This window comes from Bos taurus, chromosome 21, assembly GCF_002263795.3.
Source record: "Bos taurus isolate L1 Dominette 01449 registration number 42190680 breed Hereford chromosome 21, ARS-UCD2.0, whole genome shotgun sequence".
NCBI lineage: Eukaryota > Metazoa > Chordata > Mammalia > Artiodactyla > Bovidae > Bos > Bos taurus.
The window spans coordinates 68,297,475-68,318,235 of NC_037348.1; the positions used below are offsets into that span (position 1 = coordinate 68,297,475).

Here is a 20,761-nt window from a genome sequence, read left to right on the forward strand (position 1 = left end):
ACATGGTAGATAATTTGTTTAGAGAGGTACAGTTCTGTTCTTTTTTACTGTACCATGAAGACCGTAATTGAAGTACCTGAAAGTGTAACTCCATCAAGCGTTGTTTTTAGGTAGACTCTTCAGGTCTAACAGTCACTCTCAGGATAAGTCTCCATGGTCCTGCCTCTGAAGACAGACGCTGTGTGCACAGTAGCCCTTTCTGGGTGACACTGGCCTCGTGGGTCTCTTCGGACCACGTGTGTCAGTCCTGGACCTGGGTCCCCGCGGGCCGTGCGGAGCCGCAGGGCTGCTCTGTGACGAAGGAGTTGGATTGGCAGTGGTCCCCCCAGGCTTCCAGGAGATGCCGCACGCCTGCTGTTCTGGGTGGAGCATCAGCCTGGAGCGCCGGGGTCCTTGTGAAGGAGCCCCGCTTCTCGTCAGCATTCTTGTCAGGCTGCCCCCCATGTTAATGATTCTGAAAGCTTCTCACCCAGTAAGCTCTTCCCAGGATTACTGGGAATGACATATAGTGTTAATTACAAAGAGTTTAATATTTATTTTCAAAAAAAATGACATTAGGAAGACAACGAGAACATAGCAAAGGAAAAGAATTTAAAAGTACCAGTCCCCTGAGTCCGAGGCCAGTGCGCACTGCCGTGCCGCCCTGCACCCCTCCCTTGCGCTCTCAGTGTCTGTTCGGAAGCCCGCCCTTTGGTGCAGGGATTCTTCCGCGGCAGGATAGAGGTCTAGACTGTTTTCCAAGTTGAATGCAGGGCCACTTCCCACCCCTGAAGTGTGTGCTGAGTAGAAACGCACCCAGTCTGGGTGGGTTGGTGCTGTCCTGATGCTTCTCTGAGGGGAGGGTCCCAGGGGGTGGTCCCAGGGGCTGAGAGCAAGGAGGGCGGCACCGGTCCCCAGGTCTGCTCCACCCCCCGCCCCGCCCCGCCCCGCCTGCCCTGTGGGGGGCGGGGAGAGAGTGCATGTGTGCGTGTGTGGGAGAGAGAATTCTGGAACCCGAGTGAAGTGGCTCTCCCGTACTCTGAGTGTCTAGGACAGGAATATTATAAATGACACTCTATAGTGTAGCACTGAATTTTGAAGTGAACGGAACTTGAACGGAAGTTAAACTGTTTTCAGAGTTATATTAACATTTTAATAACGTTCTTTTTCTGAAGAGCAGCAGGAACTTGTGTTTTCTTGTCCTCCCAGCACTGATGGGGAGTTGGTAACAAGTTTTATTTTTCCATTTTAAAGATGAGAAAGACGAAGCTCGGGCTGGTTAAATGACTTGCTCAGCATCGCATGGTGAGTCAGCGCGGGTGGGCGGGGCGCAGGTCCCTGCGGGCGGGCTCCCCGCCAGCCAGGACCAGGATGCTCGCTGCCGCAGAGATCCGCTTCCATAGTTACTTTTACTTTGGATTATCAACTGCATGTTTAAAATGTGCTATAAACTTTGAAAGCCAGTGTTTCTTAAAATGTCTGAAATATCAGTGTATTTTAGAGGAAGTCCTGTCTGAGTTCAGGGGTCCCTGTGTAGCTCAGGGCTGCAGGATCTCTGGGTCAAGGCTGGCATGAGTGCACTCCTCGCCCACCGTGGGGTCTTCCTGTGGCCACTGTGCTTTTCGTTTCGGAATCTCCTTATGCACAGTAATTCCAAAGACATTTCACGGTTGTGTATTGAGGAGATTTCTGCCACGGTGCCAGTCCATGTTCTAAACTGTTGGATTTTATTCTGACAACGATTCGGCGTGATGAGTAGATGAAGTAAAGGTGGCGTACAGAAGGCCCAGGGCCTGTTTTATCTGGGGCTGGCGGGAGCAGGCAGCAGGCAATCCCAAAGACCCAAGCGGCTGAAACGCTGCCACGGAGCTGTGACCTAGAAATACTGTGGGCCGGGCGGCGCTGCGAGGGCGCCCTCCGCCCGCTCACCGGGCTCTCTCTCCGTTTCTGTCTGACAGGCCTAGCCGCCCTGTGCGACACCCGCTGTCTCCTGCATGACGGGCTCCTCCTCTCTCTCCAGTGCTGACCGCTGTCTAGCATCCCTAGGATTCTCTCTCTGACTGGCCACTCCTTCTGGTGCTGCTGTCCTGTCGGGGGTTCCTTATCTCTGTATACATGTAGCTTTGCCAGATATGTACTTAGTAATACAGACTGTATTAATACACCGTCTGCTGTGTGATACACGAGTTAGACGACCAAGCGCTACTTGCCGTCGTCCCCTTTGTGAGAGGTAGTTGGTAGTCCCCCATGTCCCTGCCGTGGCATGACGGTGCCCGTGACCCTCCTAGGCTCTCAGAGTAGGGCATGTGCTCTCCAGGGTGCCCGGCGGTCCTGGCGGGACCACCCTGGGCCCTGGGCGCTCCCCGTTGGATCGTGCTCAAGTAGAATCTGCTGTGTAGTCTCTGTGTGGAATTTTGGCAATTCTGCTTTTCTCTACTAATCTTTAAGTGTTCAGTGATTTGTGTATTTGTGTCTTTCTAACTTCTAATAAACTCACTCCAACTGACCTGTGTCTTGGTGTCTGTCTGCCTCATAGAACTTCTCACGCTTTCCATGGAATGCGGCCTTGCCAGAGCTTCTAGAGGGGGAGGGATGGGTCTCCTGTTCATCTAACCAGGTGGCTCCTTCTAAGAATAAAAGTTGCTCTGTACACGTTTTCCTCTTGAGTATTTGATTTTCATGTCCAGATTCTGCCGCGTGTTTCAGTTATTAATGTCTGAATCGAGAATGGGGAAGCTGGGTGCACTTTCTTGTTTCCTGCGAAAGTCTAAGGGTTTTTACTTATTGTATAGAATGAATGTTTTGTTTACTTTTCCCACCACTTTTATAATCAGCATGTAATAAAACAGTCCTCTAAACCCGAGTGAAGCAGCAGTGTGTCTGTCGCCGCAGGCAGAGCTGTCGAAAGGCCGCTGCCTGCGTCAGACCAGCTGCCCCGGGTCCTGCACCGCGAGTGGACCAGGGCCTCCATGTCACTAAACCTGGGGTTTGATTTTGGTGATACTTCTGGAAGCTGCCTTAATTTCCTTGAGACTTTCTGTGTATCTTTTCTTTTAAAACAGTAATGTAATTTTTCTTTTGGGGATTTTATTATTTTTGTTTGAATAAGCTTTTTCATGTTCAAAGGTTTTCATTTTCTTTTGGTTACCTTTAATGAAATTTAAAATGGGAAGACTTTGAAGTTTATTTGAAGCGTATTTACATACATGGTAAATTGGTAATTTCCGTAGGGATCATAAGCAGCAAGTCACAGGCCGGCAGGTCACCCTGATGTGGATTCCTGGGAGGAGAACCCCTTGCAGTTTCACATTTGTTCACGTCTCTTTCAGGATGGCACTGGATCTTTAAAACGCAGTGGCTCCTTTAGCAAACTCCGGGCTTCAATTAGACGCAGCAGTGAGAAGCTGGTTAGGAAGCTGAAGGGAGGAAGTGCCCGAGACAGTGAGCCGAGGAACCCCGGGTAACTATCTCCAGCCCCGCCCCGCCCCGCCCCCCGCGCCCTCCTCCCCCGCCGGCTCCCGCGCACCCACACTCCAGCCGCGCCCCACGTGGTGGCCATGCAGGGTTCAGTAGTCGCAGTCTAATTATTTGCCAGGACAAGTTGAGAAATAATTGTGAAATTTCCTGTTTAGAGGCTAAAAGAGCTGAAGGCTTTAAAAGAAATTTATGAAATTCTTTAGTTTTGTTACATGTTCAAAGAAAGCCTTAGCAATGAAAAATAAGAATTTAATATTAAAATACTGAGCATACTAACTTCTTTTCTCTTATCATGCACTATTCATTTTTAAGCTAGTTTTAATCTTTTGAAATCAACTGCCAGCTATGAGTATATTAAATCCCATCATACAGGTATTACTGTAGGAAGAAAATGGTTTGACAAGACTTTTTGTTAAAATGAATTTCTTTTGGAGATTTAAAAAACCTTCGCTTTTGCCATGTGTTTAGAAAAGGGTCTCAGTGATGAATCTTTTAGGGTCTTTTGAACAAAAGCTTTTGTCAGAGGAACTTGGTTCTAAGATACTCCTTGTCTTCTATGAGGATCATCAGGGAAGGGCTCTTTGTCCTCCTCTCGTGAGTGTCGACAGGTCGCCTGGTTTCTGGGTTACTTTCGTGGGGATGGCTTCCTCCTCCTGGATGCGTTTCTTCCAGAAGCACTGGGCTGTGGTGTTAGCTGGTCCGTGAAGCTCAGCCTCCCCAACACGGTACCTACTTTTTAAACGTTGATTCTTAGTATACTCAGTTTTAAAGCATTTCATGCTGAGTGCTGTAGTAATTCTGACCCGTTACTCCTTTGGGTGATGTGTGAGAATGTAAAGCTGGGTCCCTTTGCTATCGGGCATGTCCCGTCTTGCTCCTCTGTCCTCGGGGAGGGTCCGGGTCCCGAGACCCCTGGTGTCCCCCAGCCCCGCCCCCGGGCCCGAGCTCCACTGGTGGGGAGGGGGCCCGCCTCAGCTCTGCGCTCCCCCCCGCAGTTTGGCTGGTGGGGGACGTGCTTCCCAGTGGCTTTGGAGGCCAGAGGGACAGTTGGATTTCTGTATGCTGCCATCGCCCTGCTTCTCAGAAGCGTCCGCAGCTGCGTCCGCACAGGGAGCCGTGGGAGTCCCCCCGCCGTCCACTGTGAAGCCGCTGCAGGGTTTGGACGCAGGGCTTGTCGTGCCGATGGTGTCCTGCCTGGAGAAGACAAGTGCGGTTAGGGAAGGAGGTCCTGAGGGGCCCCCGTTGGACTTCCAGAGCTAACACGGCGGGGTGCTGCCTGCCCCTCTGATGTTTGGAAGATTGAACCTCTTGTTCCCAAGCTGGGAGGGCTGAGCCACTTGCTGGGCACCTGCCGAGTTTCCGCTCCTTCCGCAGCCGGTTCTGAGGTGTGCAGGGACCACACAGCACGCATTCGGTGTCTACAGGCCGCCCCCAGGGTGGTCACATGTTGGCGGGCCTGAGGGTCTGGGCGTCTTACGGCCTGTCGGCAGTGCAGAGCCCAGTCCCGAGTCCCGGGCTATGGCGGAGCTCATGGTTTATATCTGGTGCGGCTTGTTCCTGGCGCTTAGGGCCAAACAAACCCGAGCTGAGGCCTGATGAGGATGAAGCCCACGTCGGGACAGACTGACAGTGTTCATACATAGTATACTTGGGGTGGCATCTTACAGAACTTTTTGAAAAGTAAGTAATTTAGAAGGTTTAGTCCATCAAATGCATAAGACAAACTAATCTTTCCAGATAAAAGTAACACTCTTAGTTCACTGGGCAGGTGGCTCTCCAATCCGAGGGGGCCTCAGAATCTCCTGGGCCGGGGCCTGTCCCTGCATTTCTGATGGGCGGGGGGCACACGAGGGGGTCTTGCCCTTCCAGCAGTTTCCTGGGTCGTGCCAGTGCTGCTGGTTGGGCCACATTTGACAGGCACCGAGCTGGGGGTTGTAGGAGGGGGTCTGTGGCCTGCGGTGGGCACAGTCCAGGAGCCCCTGAACGCCTGGCAGTGCAGACCCTGAGGGTTTAAGTCAGGGTGAGGATGCGATTCAGAGGAGGTGTTGACAGGCATCAAGTTACTCTTTCATCTCATCTTGTAAAGAGAAGTTTGAGCACAAAGGTGGTGTATCTTTTCTTAGAAAACGTTAGCTGGCCAGTTACATCGGAGAATCGTGAAGCATGCCCAGATGTCCGTGCTTTGCTCCTGAGAGGTTCTGGACAGAGGAAAAGCCATGCAGGACTCCGGGTTCCTGGGGATGTTTCTGTCCTGTCCTGGGGGGGAGTTTGGGGAGCGAATTTTACTTGGGGATAAGTCAGTTAAGGCTTTGTTTTTGGTGCAGTTTGTTCGGTGAGACCCAGGATGTGCCTGCTGTGTGCCTGGCACTCTGCCTGCGGCACTGGTGGCCACTCGGCCAGTTCCTGGGCCTCTGGTGCCTGCCTGCACGGGTGTGCGTGTGCATGTCTGGTTGCACTCAGCCTTTACGCCTGTGCTTCAGCCTCACGGCCATGTGCTCAGCACAGCGGTCACTGTTGACGTCAACAGCTCAGAAGCAGAATCACTGATCCTGTCAAAACACTTAGAAGTCACCCTTCCTGTTGGTCCTTCTAGCTTTTAAAGCTAGGGTGACTTCTGCTTGAGGTCATCATAGCGGCAGTAAGCAATGCAGTATTTATCCATAATTTTAGATGGTAGGTGATTTGAGGCATATATTAAGTATTTTAAAGGTGTCAAATCAAAGATAAAAGTAAATATATGTACAAAGCTCTATGTTTTGTGTAAATCCAAACCCATGAAATTTGTTTGAAATTTTGGTTTCTAGGCAGAGAAACCCTAGCCTCAGAGTTTTACTAATAAAAGGTTACTTGTTTTTCCTTAGATTTAATATGGAAAAATCTCTGAGGTGCGTAGTACGTTCAGGCATGTGATCTCTGCAGTGAGCTCCGCGGGGCCCGCTTTGGCACAGTCGCTCAGGTCCGCGTTTGTGGGCCCGCGGGTGGCCCTGGCCGGGCCTCTTGGCTCCCAGAGGAGCTGGGCTTCAGAAAGGGAGGCTCTGAGGATGTTGAGGTTTAACCGAGACAGGCTTTTTGCCGAGGAAGACGCAGAGAAACTGCAGTTTTTATCTAACGGGTGCGGAATACCGAATATCTGGGGCATCCATGTTGGGACCTGGGCGAGCTGCAGACCTGCCCAGGTCAGGGACGGCCCAGGCCCCTCGGTGACAGGCCTGGAGGGGTGGGGTCCAGGCCCCCACGGTGACAGGCCTGCCCAGGTCAGGGACGGCCCGGGCCCCGCGGTGACAGGCCTGCCCAGGTCAGGGACGGCCCAGGCCCCTCGGTGACAGGCCTGGAGGGGTGGGGCCCAGGCCCCCACGGTGACAGGCCTGCCCAGGTCAGGGACGGCCCGGGCCCCGCGGTGGCAGGCCTGCCCAGGTCAGGGACGGCCCAGGCCCCTCGGTGACAGGCCTGGAGGGGCGGGGCCCAGGCCCCCACGGTGACAGGCCTGCCCAGGTCAGGGACGGCCCGGGCCCCGCGGTGGCAGGCCTGCCCAGGTCAGGGACGGCCCAGGCCCCTCGGTGACAGGCCTGGAGGGGCGGGGCCCAGGCCCCCACGGTGACAGGCCTGCCCAGGTCAGGGACGGCCCAGGCCCCGCGGTGGCAGGCCTGGAGGGGCAGCTTGGCTGCGCTCCCCACTCCTAGTGACTCACGTGCTGACACTTTGTCCTTGCATGTCCGCCGGGCCGGTACAGCATGAAGCGAGCCAGTTCTCTGAATGTCCTTAACGTGGGTGGCAAGGCGGCCGAAGACCATTTCCAAGCACGGAGCCCCACCCCGCTTTAGCATCCTCCGCCTTCTGGACCGTGCTGGCGGGGCCTTGGCTCCGCACCGCCGCAGTCCCAGCACAGCTGTCAGCGTTTAGCCTTCCCGATCCCAGACAAGTAGACAACACGATGATGTTCTCAGTCGGCACGGACCGAACTATCGAATGGTGGGAGCGCTCACTTTGGGAACGTTCTTAGCGTATAAATGGTCTTCAAAATGTTGATTGACAATTAAAAGCTAAATGATAAAGTAATGACAAAACTTGACCAGTTGTTGATGTGTATTATTAATTTATGATTTTAGTCTCCAGCAGGGCCGGAGTGTGTAACTAATGTGACGTGGCTAAGCTGCTCAGTGTTCTGAATTACCTGGAACTTCAGTGAGATGAACACAGTCACTCTCACCTGTCCAAGTCTCACGTGAACCAGCCATCTTTCCATTTGAGACTGTTGGCACCCCGTCTCCATCAGACGTGGCCTCTTTGTCTCCCGTGTGGGGCCCAGCCCCTGGCCCTTCTGTGACCTGGGGCGGGCAGCTGTCCCTGGACCAGGCATCCTGGGCACTGCACCCGGCTCCCAGTTGCCTCAGTCCCCCTGGTGACTGTGATGTCCTTAGGCGGTGGAGGGCCAGCTGGTGTGCTGACCCCCACTCCCCCCAGCACCTGGGGTGACGGTCCACAGGCCTCTGGTCGGGGGTGCCGACCCCCGCTCCCCCCAGCACCTGGGGTGACGGTCCACAGGCCTCTGGTCGGGGGTGCCGACCCCTGCTCCCCCCAGCACCTGGGGTGGCTGTGTACAGGCCTCTGGTCGGGGGTGCTGATCCCCGCTCCCCCCAGCACCCGGGGTGGCTATGTACAGGCCTCTGGTCAGGAGTGCCGACCCCCACTCCCTCTGGTCAGGGCCTGGAGGTTGCGTTCCTGGTGAGGACGTGAAGGAAAGCCCCTTTGTTTTTACAAGGTCGGGAGTCGATACAGTCCTCTCGCCTGATTCTTGCTTCTTGCACACGCATGTCTGAGCGGCAGGACTCCTGTGACCTGAGTCGGCGCCAAGACCGCGGAAGCCGGTGTCCATGAGGCGCTGCGGGGAGTGACCTCTCCCCTCTCTCTCATGCAGAAACGAAAGCGTTGTCTGGCAGGCTCAAGGGCTCCGAGTGCCAGGCCCCCAGGGGAGGCAGAGCTAAGTTAAGCCCCGAGGCTAACGCGCAGAGACCCTCAGAGCTTGGCCAGGGCCCTCCCCCTTCAGGGGCCGCCTCCTTTCCTGAGTTCCGTTGAGTTCTGCAGCCCTCATGCCCACGAGCTGCCGCAGCCGACAGTGAGGCCACTGCCCACCGACTCTGCCTAGCTCTGAAACCTGCTTTCAGCTGTGCCGTATTAAGGCTATTCACAGAGATGGGAACCTTAAACACGTCCTTGGAGAAAGGGAATGGGTGACTGGTGGCTGTGGGCAGGCCCTGCCCCGCTTTGCAGCCCCTTCGCAGCCCCTGTCGCTCCTGGGCCCTGTGCACACTGAGATGCGTGTTTTCCTTTTCAAAGCTCTTCTTCGGAGGGTTAAGTAACACAGGGTAGTTCTGACGGAAGCATTTTCAGATCAGCCCTGAGATTGCTCAGGGGAATCATGACGCGCCAGCTGGTTCGCTGAGGGCGACTCCAGGTGGTGCCCGCTGAGCTCGGGGCACGTGCACGCTGAGGTGGGTCTGGGGGTGGGCGTCCGGGTGCTGACAGATTCCAGGGGTAGTTCATTCTCCTGTTGATGAGGGGGGAGACGTCCCGGCAGAGGCTCGCCAGCCACCTTCCCTCACAAGCTGCTCTGGGTCGGGTGGTGTGCCTCCCGGGGCTCTCTTCAGGGACCGCTGGCTGCATGTGTCCTCCACCCCAGCAGGGAAGGGGGCGGCAGCAGCCCCCTGGGGTCTTCTCATGGCGAGGCGGGGCTTTAAACCTGGGAGTTTCTCTAATCGAGGAACGGGCCACCCCTGCACAGGGCCTGCTTGTGAGTGCCGCTGCGTCCCCGGAGGCTGGGGCTTCTGACCCCTCCCTGCGCTGCAGCCGCTCAGGGGTCGGGGTGTTCTTTCTGAGTGCTCCCTAGAGGTGCTGGAAAGGAGCGGGAGAGCAGGGCCGTGTCCCCTGCCACGTGGGCACTGCAGCCCTTTCGGGTGCCTGTCGCCTCACAGCCCAGCGGGGGCCGCGGCGCCGCCCCAGCTCCTGCCTCCACTGCGTCCACACTTTCTCCCAGAGCCACCCAGGTTGCCTTAGTGACCGTGGTCTCTGGGAAAACAAAGGGCGTTCAGAAAGAGTGAGCCTGGAGCTGAGGACAGAACGCTCCCAGCTGGTGGAGACAGACCTCCTCTGCAGGGCCCTGGGGTGACCCTGGCCTGGCGTGGAGCCCGCTGGCCCCTTTCCTGAGGGTGTGGTGGCCTCTGCAAGGCCGCGTGGAGACAGTGTTTGGGTGAGCGGGCGGGCTGCTAAGAGCCGGCCTGTTCAGTGGGGGCCGCTCTGTTCTGGTCTCTGAGGGAAGCCCGGTATAGTTCTCAGAGGGCAGCGGGGGCCCGCCCGCCTGCCGTCTTTTCCTGGTGAGGGGACCCTTGGGGGCCAGGACGCATTTCTACATTGTTTCTGACAAGTCAGACTCGCCCCAGCCAGAGGACCCAGGCTGTGGAGGATCTGAGCATCCGCAGGAATGTGAGGGCAGGCGTGTGTCAGGGCGAAGGTCGGGGGATCCAGGCCTTCTAGCCTCCTGCCCCTCCCCCGGGGGCTGCAGGGATTCGGCTGGTTATTTTCTGAAACTTAAAAGTATTCCTCTGTCTGTCGGGTCAGAAGACTGCTAGGGACAGCACGTCCCCAGTCGTCCCCACAGGGCAGCAGCCTCCCAAGGACTCGTGTACAGCGTGCAGCTCTCGCCTCGTTTATACGGGTTCCTGGGAAGGCCTGCTACGTCTGTGTGGGGCCAGCCTCTGATGGGTTTCTGTTTGCGCTTGTGTGTGAGCGATATAGTGGTCCTGGGGTTTCTGGAAGCTAAAGCGGCGCTCAGCGCCAGCCCGGGTGAGGTTCAGGTCAGCGCAGTCGCTGGGCAGACACGCCCTCCGTGGGATCCCAGACACAGACGCGCGGGCTGGTTTCACTGTTCTCACGGGTGTGGAGCCACCCCTCGGGGTTGCGGGCCTGCGAGGGCCGTCTGGCTATCCCTGGGTTGTGGGCGGCTGAGGGCTGGGGACAGGCGGGCGCCCTGGGACGCCCGTCAGCTGGGCGGGTGGATGTGGTCCCCGGGGCGCGTGTGGGCGTACATGCAGGTCCGCACCTCTGCGGCGTGGAGCGGCCGTCCGTGTTCTTTTCTCACTGTGGCTGTGACTTGCCTAGGAAATCATTTGCAACTGTTCATAGTTAATTACAAAAATAAACTTTTATTTTCTGTTGTAAAGTCCCTGTACTTTGCAGAAAGGCTCTTCTGTAAAACTCCAACCCTGAAAGAAGCTTTTCCTATTTAACACTAGCCACTCGGTCTTTTAGGGTCACAGGCTACTTTGAAAACGTGCTGAAAGCTGGAAATGGATCATCCTGTCCTAGAAAAACACACAACAGACAGCGTGCTGATGGCCGGGGCTGGCCGTGAGCCTGCAGGGCGGGCCGTGTCGGGGCGGGGTCGGCCTGCACCCTGCCAGCAGAGCAGCCGTGAGAGGGCGGGTGGGGGAGTCCCAGCAGAGCCGGTACTGCGGGAGGACCAGGGGCGCAGGCCCTTCACCCGGCGTGTGCGTCCACAGCTGCTGGGCAGAGGCGTGGCAACGGTGGGCGACGGTGACTCAGCCCTTCCGGAACTGGGCCAGCGTGTCCTCAGTGACTGCAGGGCCTCGTGCTTCCACACCGGATGGCCGTGGCTGGGCTAAGCAGAGGGCCCGTGTTCCATGCAGAAGCGCCGGCCGTGGGCGGGGGGAGCTGGGTCTGGGCAGGAGTTCCTGCCGGAGTGGACCCCCCGTCCCCAAGGCCAGGACTGAGGTCCCAGCCACTGCAGCACACTGGACCGGCTGCCCTCGTAGACATGGGTCCAGAGGGGTTTCCGCAGACGGGCCTAGCTGGCTCCTGCAGCAGGGGCAGCTCCCCACCCCAAGGGGGGCCTGGACCCTGCAGTCAGCTGCACGCAGTCCCAGGCATCCCCCGCACGCCCTCGGCGGCGATCGTGTAGGAGCAGGATGAGGCCGGCAGGTGGGGGGCGAAGACTACCCTGAGGGTGCGGCCAGGCGGGGTGAGAGGCGCCTCCTCAGGGCGCTGCCGGTCGGCCAGCAGCCTCACGAGTAGCTGGTTGGCCCAGGTTATCCCCAGGGCTGGGGACATCCTGAGACGGGAAACAGCATGTGTCACGTGGAACCAGCGCCTCCCACCCCCGCGGGGACCCCCGTCCTCAGGGCGCCACTCACCCTGGTGGCCCGGCCACCAAGTCCTGCTCCTCCACGGCCTCTGTCACCTGGAGGGTGCAGAGCGGTCAGTGATGCGACCCTGCTGGCCCGGCCCCGCGGGGGGCTGGGGGGAGGCCCACCTGGTTGACGCACAGCACGGGGCTCCGGAAGGCGCAGCTCAGCCGTCGCAGCTCAGCCCCCAGTGCCAGCAGACGCTGGGCCCTGAGGGCCAGGGCCGCCCCGTCGAACTCGCAGCGGAAGGGGGCTGCCACGGAGTCGATGACCACCAGGCGGGCCATGCCCCGTGCCAGCAGCACCGGCACCTTCTCCCTCACGCATTGCAGCAGGGTGTCCTGGGGGCCGGGAGGCCCGTCAGCACCTGCTCAGAGCCCCCCGTCCGCCCTGCCCTGCTGCTCTCCCCTCCCGGGGCCGTCACAGGCCAGGCCTGCCTCCCACCCACGGCCCCGAGCCAGGCACTGCTGCCTGCATCCAGCGGCACCACCAAGGCTGACCTGTCGCCACCCCGGCTGCCCACACCCAGCCAGGGGGCATGGCGCAGGGCCTGACCATCCTGCATCCAGCGTGCAGACCCCCGGGCTGGGCCCGGCGACGTGCCAGGACGCCCTGCGGGGCCCTTAGCACTGTGTCAGAAGCAGCCGTCCTCAGAGGCCAGCCCTGCTAGGACTCCCGGGAGCTGCCATGCCCGCATCCCCGCCCTGAGCGAGGTCCGCTCTGTGCTTCACCCGCAGGGCGCCGCCGGCAGAGCCCTTCTCTGTGGACAACGACAGCAGCAGCAGCGGCCTGGAAGACGCCAGCCTGAGCGTGAGTCCCGTCACCTGGGGCGGGGCGCGGGGTCGGGACTCCCCAGAGCAGCCGGGCGCGGAGACCCTGTCCCCCAGGAGGCGGAGGGGGCTGGGCCCAAGGCCGCTTGTGCAGGGGTGTCGACCCGGGCGGGCACAGGGCGGGGGCTCTCAGGTGCAGCCCTGTGGGCAGGGGCCCTGACCCTGGCCCTGACCCACCGCCCCCTCTGCAGTGAGGCGGCCGCAGAGGAGTCCGGCCTGAGCTGCTGTGCGCGCCCCGAGGGCCCGGTGACGCCGTGAAGGTCACGAGGCTGGAGGGCCTGGGGCAGCGCCCGCAGCGCTGACCGACACCCCTGTCCCAGCGCCCTGACCCCCCGTACGCCTCACACTGCGGGGCCCAGGACAGCCCGCGTGCCCGCGACCTGCCCGGCCCCGGTTGCTGCTCTGTCACTGCCCTGGGCTATGTGTGATCATGTACTTTACTGTAAATTTCTAAAAATTAAACTTTATATGTCTTACCCTTTACTTGACATGCTTTCTATAGCAACCCTTAAGCGGGGGAGGGCCCAGGTCGGGGCACACAGCTCTGCTCCCCACTGCCCGGCTCCCTTCTGAGCCCTCCGCCTCGTTACTCAGCTGCAGACGACGGCCCCAGCTAGCCGCCCGCCCCCTCCCCGGGCATGGCTTCCAGACGTGGTGGCGCCCTGGCAGCCCAGCCCGGCGGCCAGCAGTCTGAGGAGGCTTGTCTGGCTGGGGACCCGGGGCTGCAAGGGGGCCTTCCCCTCCTTCAGAGGTGTAGAACCCCACTCGACTCCGGCCAGGGCAGCAGGACCCATTCTGCGGGCAGTGGGCATCTCTGCGGCCAGGTGAATGGGAGCTGGCGGCACTTGCCGGGTGGGGACACGGGGGCTTGCCCGGGGCAGGAGGCGGTGTGTCTCCTCAGGGCCAGGGTTGGCAGAAACGCACAGGACGGCCAGTTCATCCCAAGTCCAGGCACCGAGTGACGCTGGCCTGAGTGGGACCCATGGTCCCCAGGCTGTGACCCCCTGCAGGCGGGCCTGACCGTGGTTCTGGGCTTCGTGTGCACGGCCCAGCCGACGTCCTCTCAGACACTCACCACGTCGGCTGCATGCTCGATGAAAATCTGGTGGCCGAACCTGATCTTGGAGATCACGTGCCCCGGGACGTCTGCCCGCAGGCGCTGCTGCTGGGCGATGAGCTGCTGCAGGCGGCGGCTGGGGAAGGCGTCCTCTGTGCACACGTACACCGCCCCTGGGAGGCCGTGGCGCGTCAGCGGCTGGCACACGGCCCCCTTCCCGCACCGCCCCGTGGCCTTCCCTCTGACCCAGGGCGGGGCTCGCCGGCGCCTGCCTCCCACCTTGCCAACAGGACGTCACCCTGGGGGCCTGCCCTTGGGCCGTCTCAGGTGGGAGTGGGTGGCGTTCTCAGGGGCCTGTGCTTTTGGAAACACCTCTTTCTGCGGACACGGGGGGCCTCTCCCAGGCCCTGTGGATCAGAGGTTCCCAGATCCCACTGTCAGGCTCCTCCCACAGTTCTAGGCTACGTGGAGGGAACGGTCTTTGCTGCGCCTGGAAAAGCCAGTCAACAAAACACCGGCGATACATCGCTGGGGCCTGAAGCCCCTCCAGAAGATCCAGCCCGAGTCCCGCAGCTGGAAGGAACCAGGGCCACGGGTGCTCCACAGAGGTCCCAGGATAGTTCAGTGGGAGACAGCAGTCTTTTTAAGAAATGGCAGTCGGACAGACATGCCCATGTACAAAAGGACGAAATCAGACTTGTGCCTCACACCACATAAGAAAACCGAATCACAGTGGGCCAGCTACGAGAGCCCAAAGCACAGCACCCTTAAGGGAAAACGCAGGCGTAAATCTCAGACCTCGGGTCAGGCAGTGGACCCTTATCCACGACGTGAAAAGCGCAGGTGAGAAAGACCAGGGAAGCTGGACACCGTCAAAGTGAGGGCAGCTTCAAAAGTCCATCGAGAAAATGAAGAGACAACTTCGAGAAAGAATACTGCGAGCTGTGTATCTGATGAGAGCCTAGTGTCCAGATGACACAAAGATCACTTAGGTCAGTTCCGTCACAGAAAGACAGATCACCCGAGGGTTCAAACGGGCAGAAGACGGAAGAGACGCTGCTCCAAAGACGCGCAGCTGAGCGGCAGCTCATGCTGGGCGCTCGGCACCACTGCTCTGGGGCCGCAGTGACGACGCTCCCACGTTGGGTCAGAGGGCCAAGGGCCAGCTCAGACACGGGGGCCGGGGGCTGCCTGCAGCCTTCCTGGGAAGGGAGACGGTGCAGCGGCTGCGGAGAACAGTCTTTGGCACCACGGAGCTACCACGAGACCCAGCATCACTCCTGGGCGTCCACCCGGAGCCACGTGCCAACAGAAGGCGTGAAGAAGCCACGTGACCGTCGCCGGATGGGAGGGCGGTGACTAAGTCGGGGTTCCCTGGTGCCGCGGTGGGTCAGAGCCCACCTGCCAACGCCGGGGACACGGGTGCAAGCCCTGGTCCAGGAAGACCCCACGTGCCCTGTGCTCTGGAGCCCCTGAGCTGCTGCTGCCGCCACGCCTGAGAACCACAGCTGAGGAAGCCCTGGGCCACAAGGGCTGAGCCCAGATGCCATGTGCCCAAAGCTGTGTGCTCACCACCCGCGCTCCGGCAAGATGCCGCCGCGGCCAGAGGCCCCCGTGCCGCAATGAAGACAGGCCCCTGGTCGCCGCAACTCGACAGAGTCTGCCCATCTGTGAGCGTGTGACCCGCTGTGACCTGGTCCTGCTCCCACAGAACTTCAGACGTGGGGGATGCGGAGCCAGGAGAACCGCCCTGAGTGGTCAGGGCTGCCCATGTGCCCTGCGCCCCAGATCGTCCTCGGCAGGCGGTCTGTGCGCCCCCCACGTGGCTGAGCCCCTGGTGCCTGTGTGGCGCCTGCACAGGTCCAGAGGGGCGTACCATGCCTTTCAAAATTAGGGCTTTCGGATCTGATTCGGGGAAGCTGCCTTCTCAGCAAGACGTCCAACGGACCCACGTTTAATGTGGTCACGGCGGCCACATGCCAGGCCCCTGCAGGGGACGCCCATTTACATGCAGCCCAGGCCAGTCTGTCCCTGTGGGCAGGCCCCGGGCTCTGCGCTCAGCTGGCAGGGGGTCCATCTGGGTGTGAAGAGATGGGAAACGGCCCCCCGGGGCCCGCAGGTCCGGACCCCCACCCCCGGCACTCACCGGCCCCAAGGCCTCCGTGGCGCGGCGGCAGCTGCACAGCCAGGCAGAGCTGCAGCGCCAGCTGGGTCTTCCCAGCCGAGCTGCGTCCAGCCAGCTCCGTGATGCCGTCCAGGGGCAGCCCGCCACGGAGCAGTGCGTCCAGGACGGGGCAACCCAGGCTCAGGCGCTGGTGCTGCTCAGGGAACGGCCCCTCCTGCCGGAGCAGGTGCAGCGCTGGGGGCGGCGGAGGGGGAAACAGGTGAGCCCAGGCCCCCCACGCCAGGGCCACAGCCCCGCGGGCACCCCGCCCAGGCCCCAGCCCCGCGGGCACCCCGCCCAGGGCCCCAGCCCCGCAGGCACCCCGCCCAGGCCCCCCACACCCCATGCCGGGGCCCCAGCACCTGTGCACACTCCGTGTCCCCGCAGGAGTGAGGCAGACGCTCTCAGCAGGAGCTGCACGTCGGGGCTGGAGAGGTGGGTCCGTCTCTGCAGATCTGGTCCAGAAAGATGCAGGACCTCCTTCACTGACCTCAGTTTGGCTGAAATCACAGAACCGGTCACAGGACGCGGTCAGATGCGGTGCCCGTGGCAACAGTGATGCAGGGACAGCAGGTGACTGCCAGCTCTGGGGACCCAGCGGGCAGTGGTTGGCCCAGCTGCTCCCTGAAGCTGCACAGACCCCTGGACGACAGGTCAGGGAGGAAGGGGCCTGTCCCCAGGGTGGGGAGCAGCGGCCCCCAGACACATCTGAGACAGGCCTGCATGTGCATCGCCAGGGAGGGGCCGCAGGAGGGGACTCAGACGAACGTCCACTGCGCCCGCCTGTGGACGGCCAGGGAGTAAAGAGGGAGAGTCAGCTCGCTGGTGGCACTGTCAGGGGGTTACGGGGTGAGGCCCGAGGGTGGGTGTTTGGGAGGAAAGGGAGTAATTCTGAGCTTAGATCAGTGTATTATTTTTAAACTAGTAGGAAAAAAAAAAGGCTAACAATCCATCCAATCGGTTCAGAGAAAGGCAAAAAAGAGCGCACACACACAGGACAAATGCAACAGCATCAGGGCGCAGAGCCGGCCTTCTTGAGCGTCCTCGAGTGCACATGCTGCTCTGCTCGCTGTGGATCAGAGCGAAAGACGGGGCCTCCGGAGTGAGGAGCAGCCCAGCCCTGTCCACCGTCCACCAGTGCAGAGCGCCTGACCCCACAGCATCCTCACAAGCACAGGGGGCAGAGATGGAGGGCATGCGACGGGGGGAGGGAGGGGGGATGGAGGGGGTGCGGGGACAGGATGGGGGGATGGAGGGCATGCCAGGACAGGGCGGGGGGATGGAGGGGGTGGGAGGATGGGATGGAGGCGGGGGTGCGGGGGCCAGCCGGGCAGTGGAGGAGTTGGTACAGCCTGCGGACGGATGTGCCCAGACGCCAGCAGACTGGGTGGGCCGGCCTGACGGACGCCCTTCGAGGTGTGGGAATGACTGGAAGGCACAGGAAACGCGCCCATGAGAAGGGAGACAAGCACTAACTTTGGGGAAAACCAAAGATGGTCAGGAAACAGTTGTGAGCCGAGGTTCTGTGACAGCCGTGATGTCCCGGTGACAACTCTGATGACTGATGTGGCCCAGGCTGCGTTCCCACTGGGGGGTGGGTGGACCAAGTCGGGGCAGAGGGGGTGCAAGGAAGCCAGCTCTCGCCCCGAAATGGAGGCCTGTGAGGAGCCGGAAGTCAGACCCAGCAAACACGGCAGCAGAAGCACAGCCCATCGCTGAGCGGCTCACAAGGACAGAGTCCCGTCTCACTGCGGACGCCGTACGTGCTGCTTCAGCGGAAATGACCTAAAAGAGCCTTTCACACAGCCTTTTTAGTTTAGTGTGAAACACACACCCACGCAGGCCAGCCTCGGGGCGCCGTCCGGGGCCAGGAGGCAGAGGGCTCCCAACGCTCAGACAGGCCACCCTGTAACTGCTCTCCATAACGTGCGCTCAAGTGCACGGCCACACATTCTCACGATCACGTCACAGAAACATCGGCAAACACACCTTTCTTAACTGCAGCGACGATTCTGGGATTCAGGTCCAGCCGATCCAAATCCATGTCTTCAGCAGGGACAACCAGAGACGGACGACTGCCCTGCGACACGACGTGCCGGCCGCCCCCTCGAGCGGCCCGGGAGGCGAGTGCAGCAGAGTCACCGAGCCTGGGGGCAGTGGCCGACTGTGGGGCCCAGGGCTTGGAGGCCCCCCAGTCCCAGGGACAGCGCTGAGATCAGCCCCAGGCTCTTCTCGCCAGGAACTCAGAAGCCTGGGCTCAGCCCACCCTGGCGTGTGTTTCAGGAATCCCCGAGCACCGCGCCCCCATGGTCAGCCTGCTTCATCCACTTTGGGAAGGTGAGAAGCGGGCTTGTGTCCCAGCCCTGGCCCCTCTGACCCACCTCTCTGGGGCGCGGGTGCCGGGCCCAGGCTGCACTCCGTGGCGTATGCTCCCCTGAGCACGTTTCCGTGGGGATCTGGAGAGAGTGGGAAGGCGAGTGGTGGATCCTGTGGGCGCCCAGGAGGTCGGAACCACCGTGACCACTGAGCCACTCCAACAAAGGACAGCGGACACCTTGCCCACCTGGCCTGCAGCTTGCCCTGGCCCCTGGCCCAGAGCAGCATGGGGGGCGGGGTGGCAGTGGGGCGGCCATGCCAGGCTGTGGCCACTCGGCTGAGGCTGGGCCCAGCAGCCAGCAGCAGCAGCAGGAAGGCCCGTGCCCCGGGGCTCCTGACACCGAGGGGGGCAGCATAGTGCGGACTCGGCCTTCCGCACGGACACCGCTGACCCTCGGTATGCAGTATGGGGTTGTCCCCGAAGCCTCGAGAGACAGGCCGCCCGCCCCCTCATCCAGTCTGGTCAGGAGCGAGGGCCTGGCTACCCAGCACCCATCAGCTGTCTTGGGGTGGCCCCAGGCCCTTAGAGGCAGTTCTGGGAGCAGGAAGTCCGGATTCTGAATGACCGTGGGAGGGAAGCCTGTGCGGGGACTCGGCCGGGAAGTGCCTGGATGTAAAACCCCATCCTGAGAGCAACTGGACACACACAGGAGAGCCAGCGGTGACCAACCATGGGGCCTCGAGCCCAAGTAGAGCACCTGCTGCTACCTGACACAGGCCCGGGAGCCCCACCGAGAGCCCCAGGAGGGGCCGGGGCGAAGCCACCAGGGACAAGTGTGTGCCCCGCAGCACCCAGCATGGGCACGGGCGGGCCTGGGCAGCCCCCGGGAGCATTGCGTGCAGGGGTCTCAGGGAAGAACAATTAACAGCAGGTGCTGCTGCTGAGCGAGCGTGAAGGCATGTGAACCCCTGGGCCAAACAGGAGACTCCTCCCCAGGTGGAATCACTCTCCTGTGTCTCTGGGGCTCTCAGGTGGCCCAAGGACTTCTGTGCCCCCAAACAGGCTGGTATGGGCCCACCCCCACTCTGGGGACAACAGTCAGGTTCCTGGCGGCTTTAATTGATTCACACTGAGGACTCAATGGGAGGAGGGAAGATCTTTCTGAACTGACGCACTAAGCGCCTCTCCCTCGGCCCAGCACCGGAGGGGGTTGGGTGCGGTGGGGGAACCCTGGGGGAGGCAGCTGGCCGAATCCCCACAAACTGAAACTGTTACTCCTCTGATTTCAGGCAAAGGATCAATACACACAGCTCCAGGCTGTTGCTCTAAAATCATGAAAGGTTGAGGGCTGACATTTACCAAACAATCCAACTGTGTGACAGGTACGAACATCACACCAGAAGTATTACAACCCTTGTATTGCTGGCAAGAAAACAGAAGCACAGAACGGTTAAGCAACAAGCTTCAGGTCACACAGTCAGCAAGTGGGTGGCCTGGTATGCAGGTCCAGGCCTGGGCTCTAAGCCCCTGACCCCGCGTTTGCACTGCCCATCTGTTAACAACTCCAAAGGAACTGTTTGGACCGCAGAACTCGGTCATCCAGAGGCTGACCCGCCTGAGGGTGTCCAGCTCCCTCAAGACGTTTCCTTTCTTTTCCTGCTCTCCTCCCAGAAAGGGCGCCAATGAGTACGCCTTCATCCCAGGGCTACTGTAGGGAGCTGTCACCGGACCCCGTGGGCGGCCACACAGGTCCTCCCCTGCCTAGGCCAGCACTGTGGTTTCTCCAGAGCCGGCCAGCCTGGACTTCTGGCCCCGCTCCCTCCGCAGGACCCTGTTGCTCCTCTGGGGACCTCTCCTCTTTTCAGCCCCTGCGGCTTTGAGCACTCATCCCCAGTCCCCCGGGCCTGCGTGTCCAGCAGGCCCCGGCCTGGGCCGTCCTGACAGACCAGGGGACGCTGCAGCCGCGCCCTGCCACCCACGCACACCTGCGCTTCCCACCTGGCACGCTCTGAGCCCGACCCCACCCTCCGCGCCCCACCCCGCGGCCCCGGCGCGGACGCACAGCCTGAGCAGGCTCTGCAGCTGCGCGGGCTCACCGCCCCGGGACCGAGGCCCTCCGTCCCAGCCCTGCCCGGCATCCGCCCGGCCCTCTCCCACCCCCGGGACTCGCGGGGGCCCTGGCTCCGCGGTCCCGCCTGCCCGTCCGCGGCTGCGCACCGCCGATCGGGGCTCTGGGGAGGCGCCGGCCGGCCCCCGCCGCGAATCCCAGCAGCAGGGCCGCGCGGGCGCCCAGCCGGGCCCTGCCCGCGCCCCAGCGGTCTCTACGCCCAAAGCCACCCGGGACTCCGGCCGCTCGGGACCGCAGTGGCCACCGGCGTCCTCACCTCGCCCGCGCTCCTCACGCTCCTTCGCGCCGCCCCACCCCTGCCTCCTCCTCCAATGAGCGCAGGGCGTCCCGCGCCGGATGCGCCAATCAGAAGAGAAGCGGAGCCCACGTCGCCGACTGACTGGCCAATCCGAAGTCTCAGTCGCCCCGACGGGGTGGGGCGTGCTTGGGAGGGTCCTCGCTGACCATTGGTGGCCGGCCGCAGGGGGGCGGGGGAGGCGATCTTGCGTCGATTGGAGCACGCGGCGGCGGGGCGGATCCCTGGCGCCGATTGGTCCGCGCTCTGGGCCTGGCGTGGCGACTGGACGCGAACGCTGTCAGCCATGCTGGCGGGGCGGGGCGGGGCTCCCGTGGGG

At 61.1% G+C, this 20,761-nt stretch overlaps 2 protein-coding genes across 22 annotated transcripts in view; one reads left to right on the forward strand and one right to left on the reverse strand.

Annotated features, from left to right (window-relative positions):
* Positions 1 to 12,957, forward strand: part of KLC1 (kinesin light chain 1) — a 66,783-nt gene extending 53,826 nt beyond the window's left edge. For 5 of the 15 annotated variants that reach the window (XM_059879001.1, XM_059879003.1, XM_010817230.3 and 2 more), the window contains 2 exon segments: positions 3,309 to 3,439; positions 7,187 to 7,525. In XM_059879001.1, coding sequence (XP_059734984.1) covers positions 3,309 to 3,439; positions 7,187 to 7,277 — 222 coding nt within the window. In that variant the 3' untranslated portion in view covers positions 7,278 to 7,525. 15 annotated transcript variants of the gene reach the window in all.
* XRCC3 (X-ray repair cross complementing 3) lies at positions 10,626 to 20,493 on the reverse strand. 7 transcript variants are annotated; one of them, NM_001078117.1, is made up of 9 exons: positions 20,404 to 20,414; positions 18,084 to 18,158; positions 17,692 to 17,849; positions 16,065 to 16,202; positions 15,685 to 15,897; positions 13,557 to 13,711; positions 11,780 to 11,992; positions 11,661 to 11,707; positions 10,626 to 11,578 (listed from the first exon to the last, which is right to left on the reverse strand). In NM_001078117.1, exons 3-9 carry the CDS (start codon positions 17,744 to 17,746, stop codon positions 11,374 to 11,376), a joined length of 1,026 nt encoding a protein of 341 aa, NP_001071585.1. In that variant the 5' UTR covers positions 17,747 to 17,849; positions 18,084 to 18,158; positions 20,404 to 20,414; the 3' UTR covers positions 10,626 to 11,373. The 7 variants fall into 7 exon arrangements, with proteins under 7 accessions (NP_001071585.1, XP_024837733.1, XP_024837732.1 ...); XM_024981965.2 differs by adding an exon at positions 19,379 to 19,441 and having other exon boundaries at positions 10,633 to 11,578; positions 17,692 to 18,158; positions 20,404 to 20,493; XM_024981964.2 differs by having other exon boundaries at positions 10,633 to 11,578; positions 18,084 to 19,441; positions 20,404 to 20,493.
* Between the last annotated feature and the right edge of the window lie 268 nt (positions 20,494 to 20,761).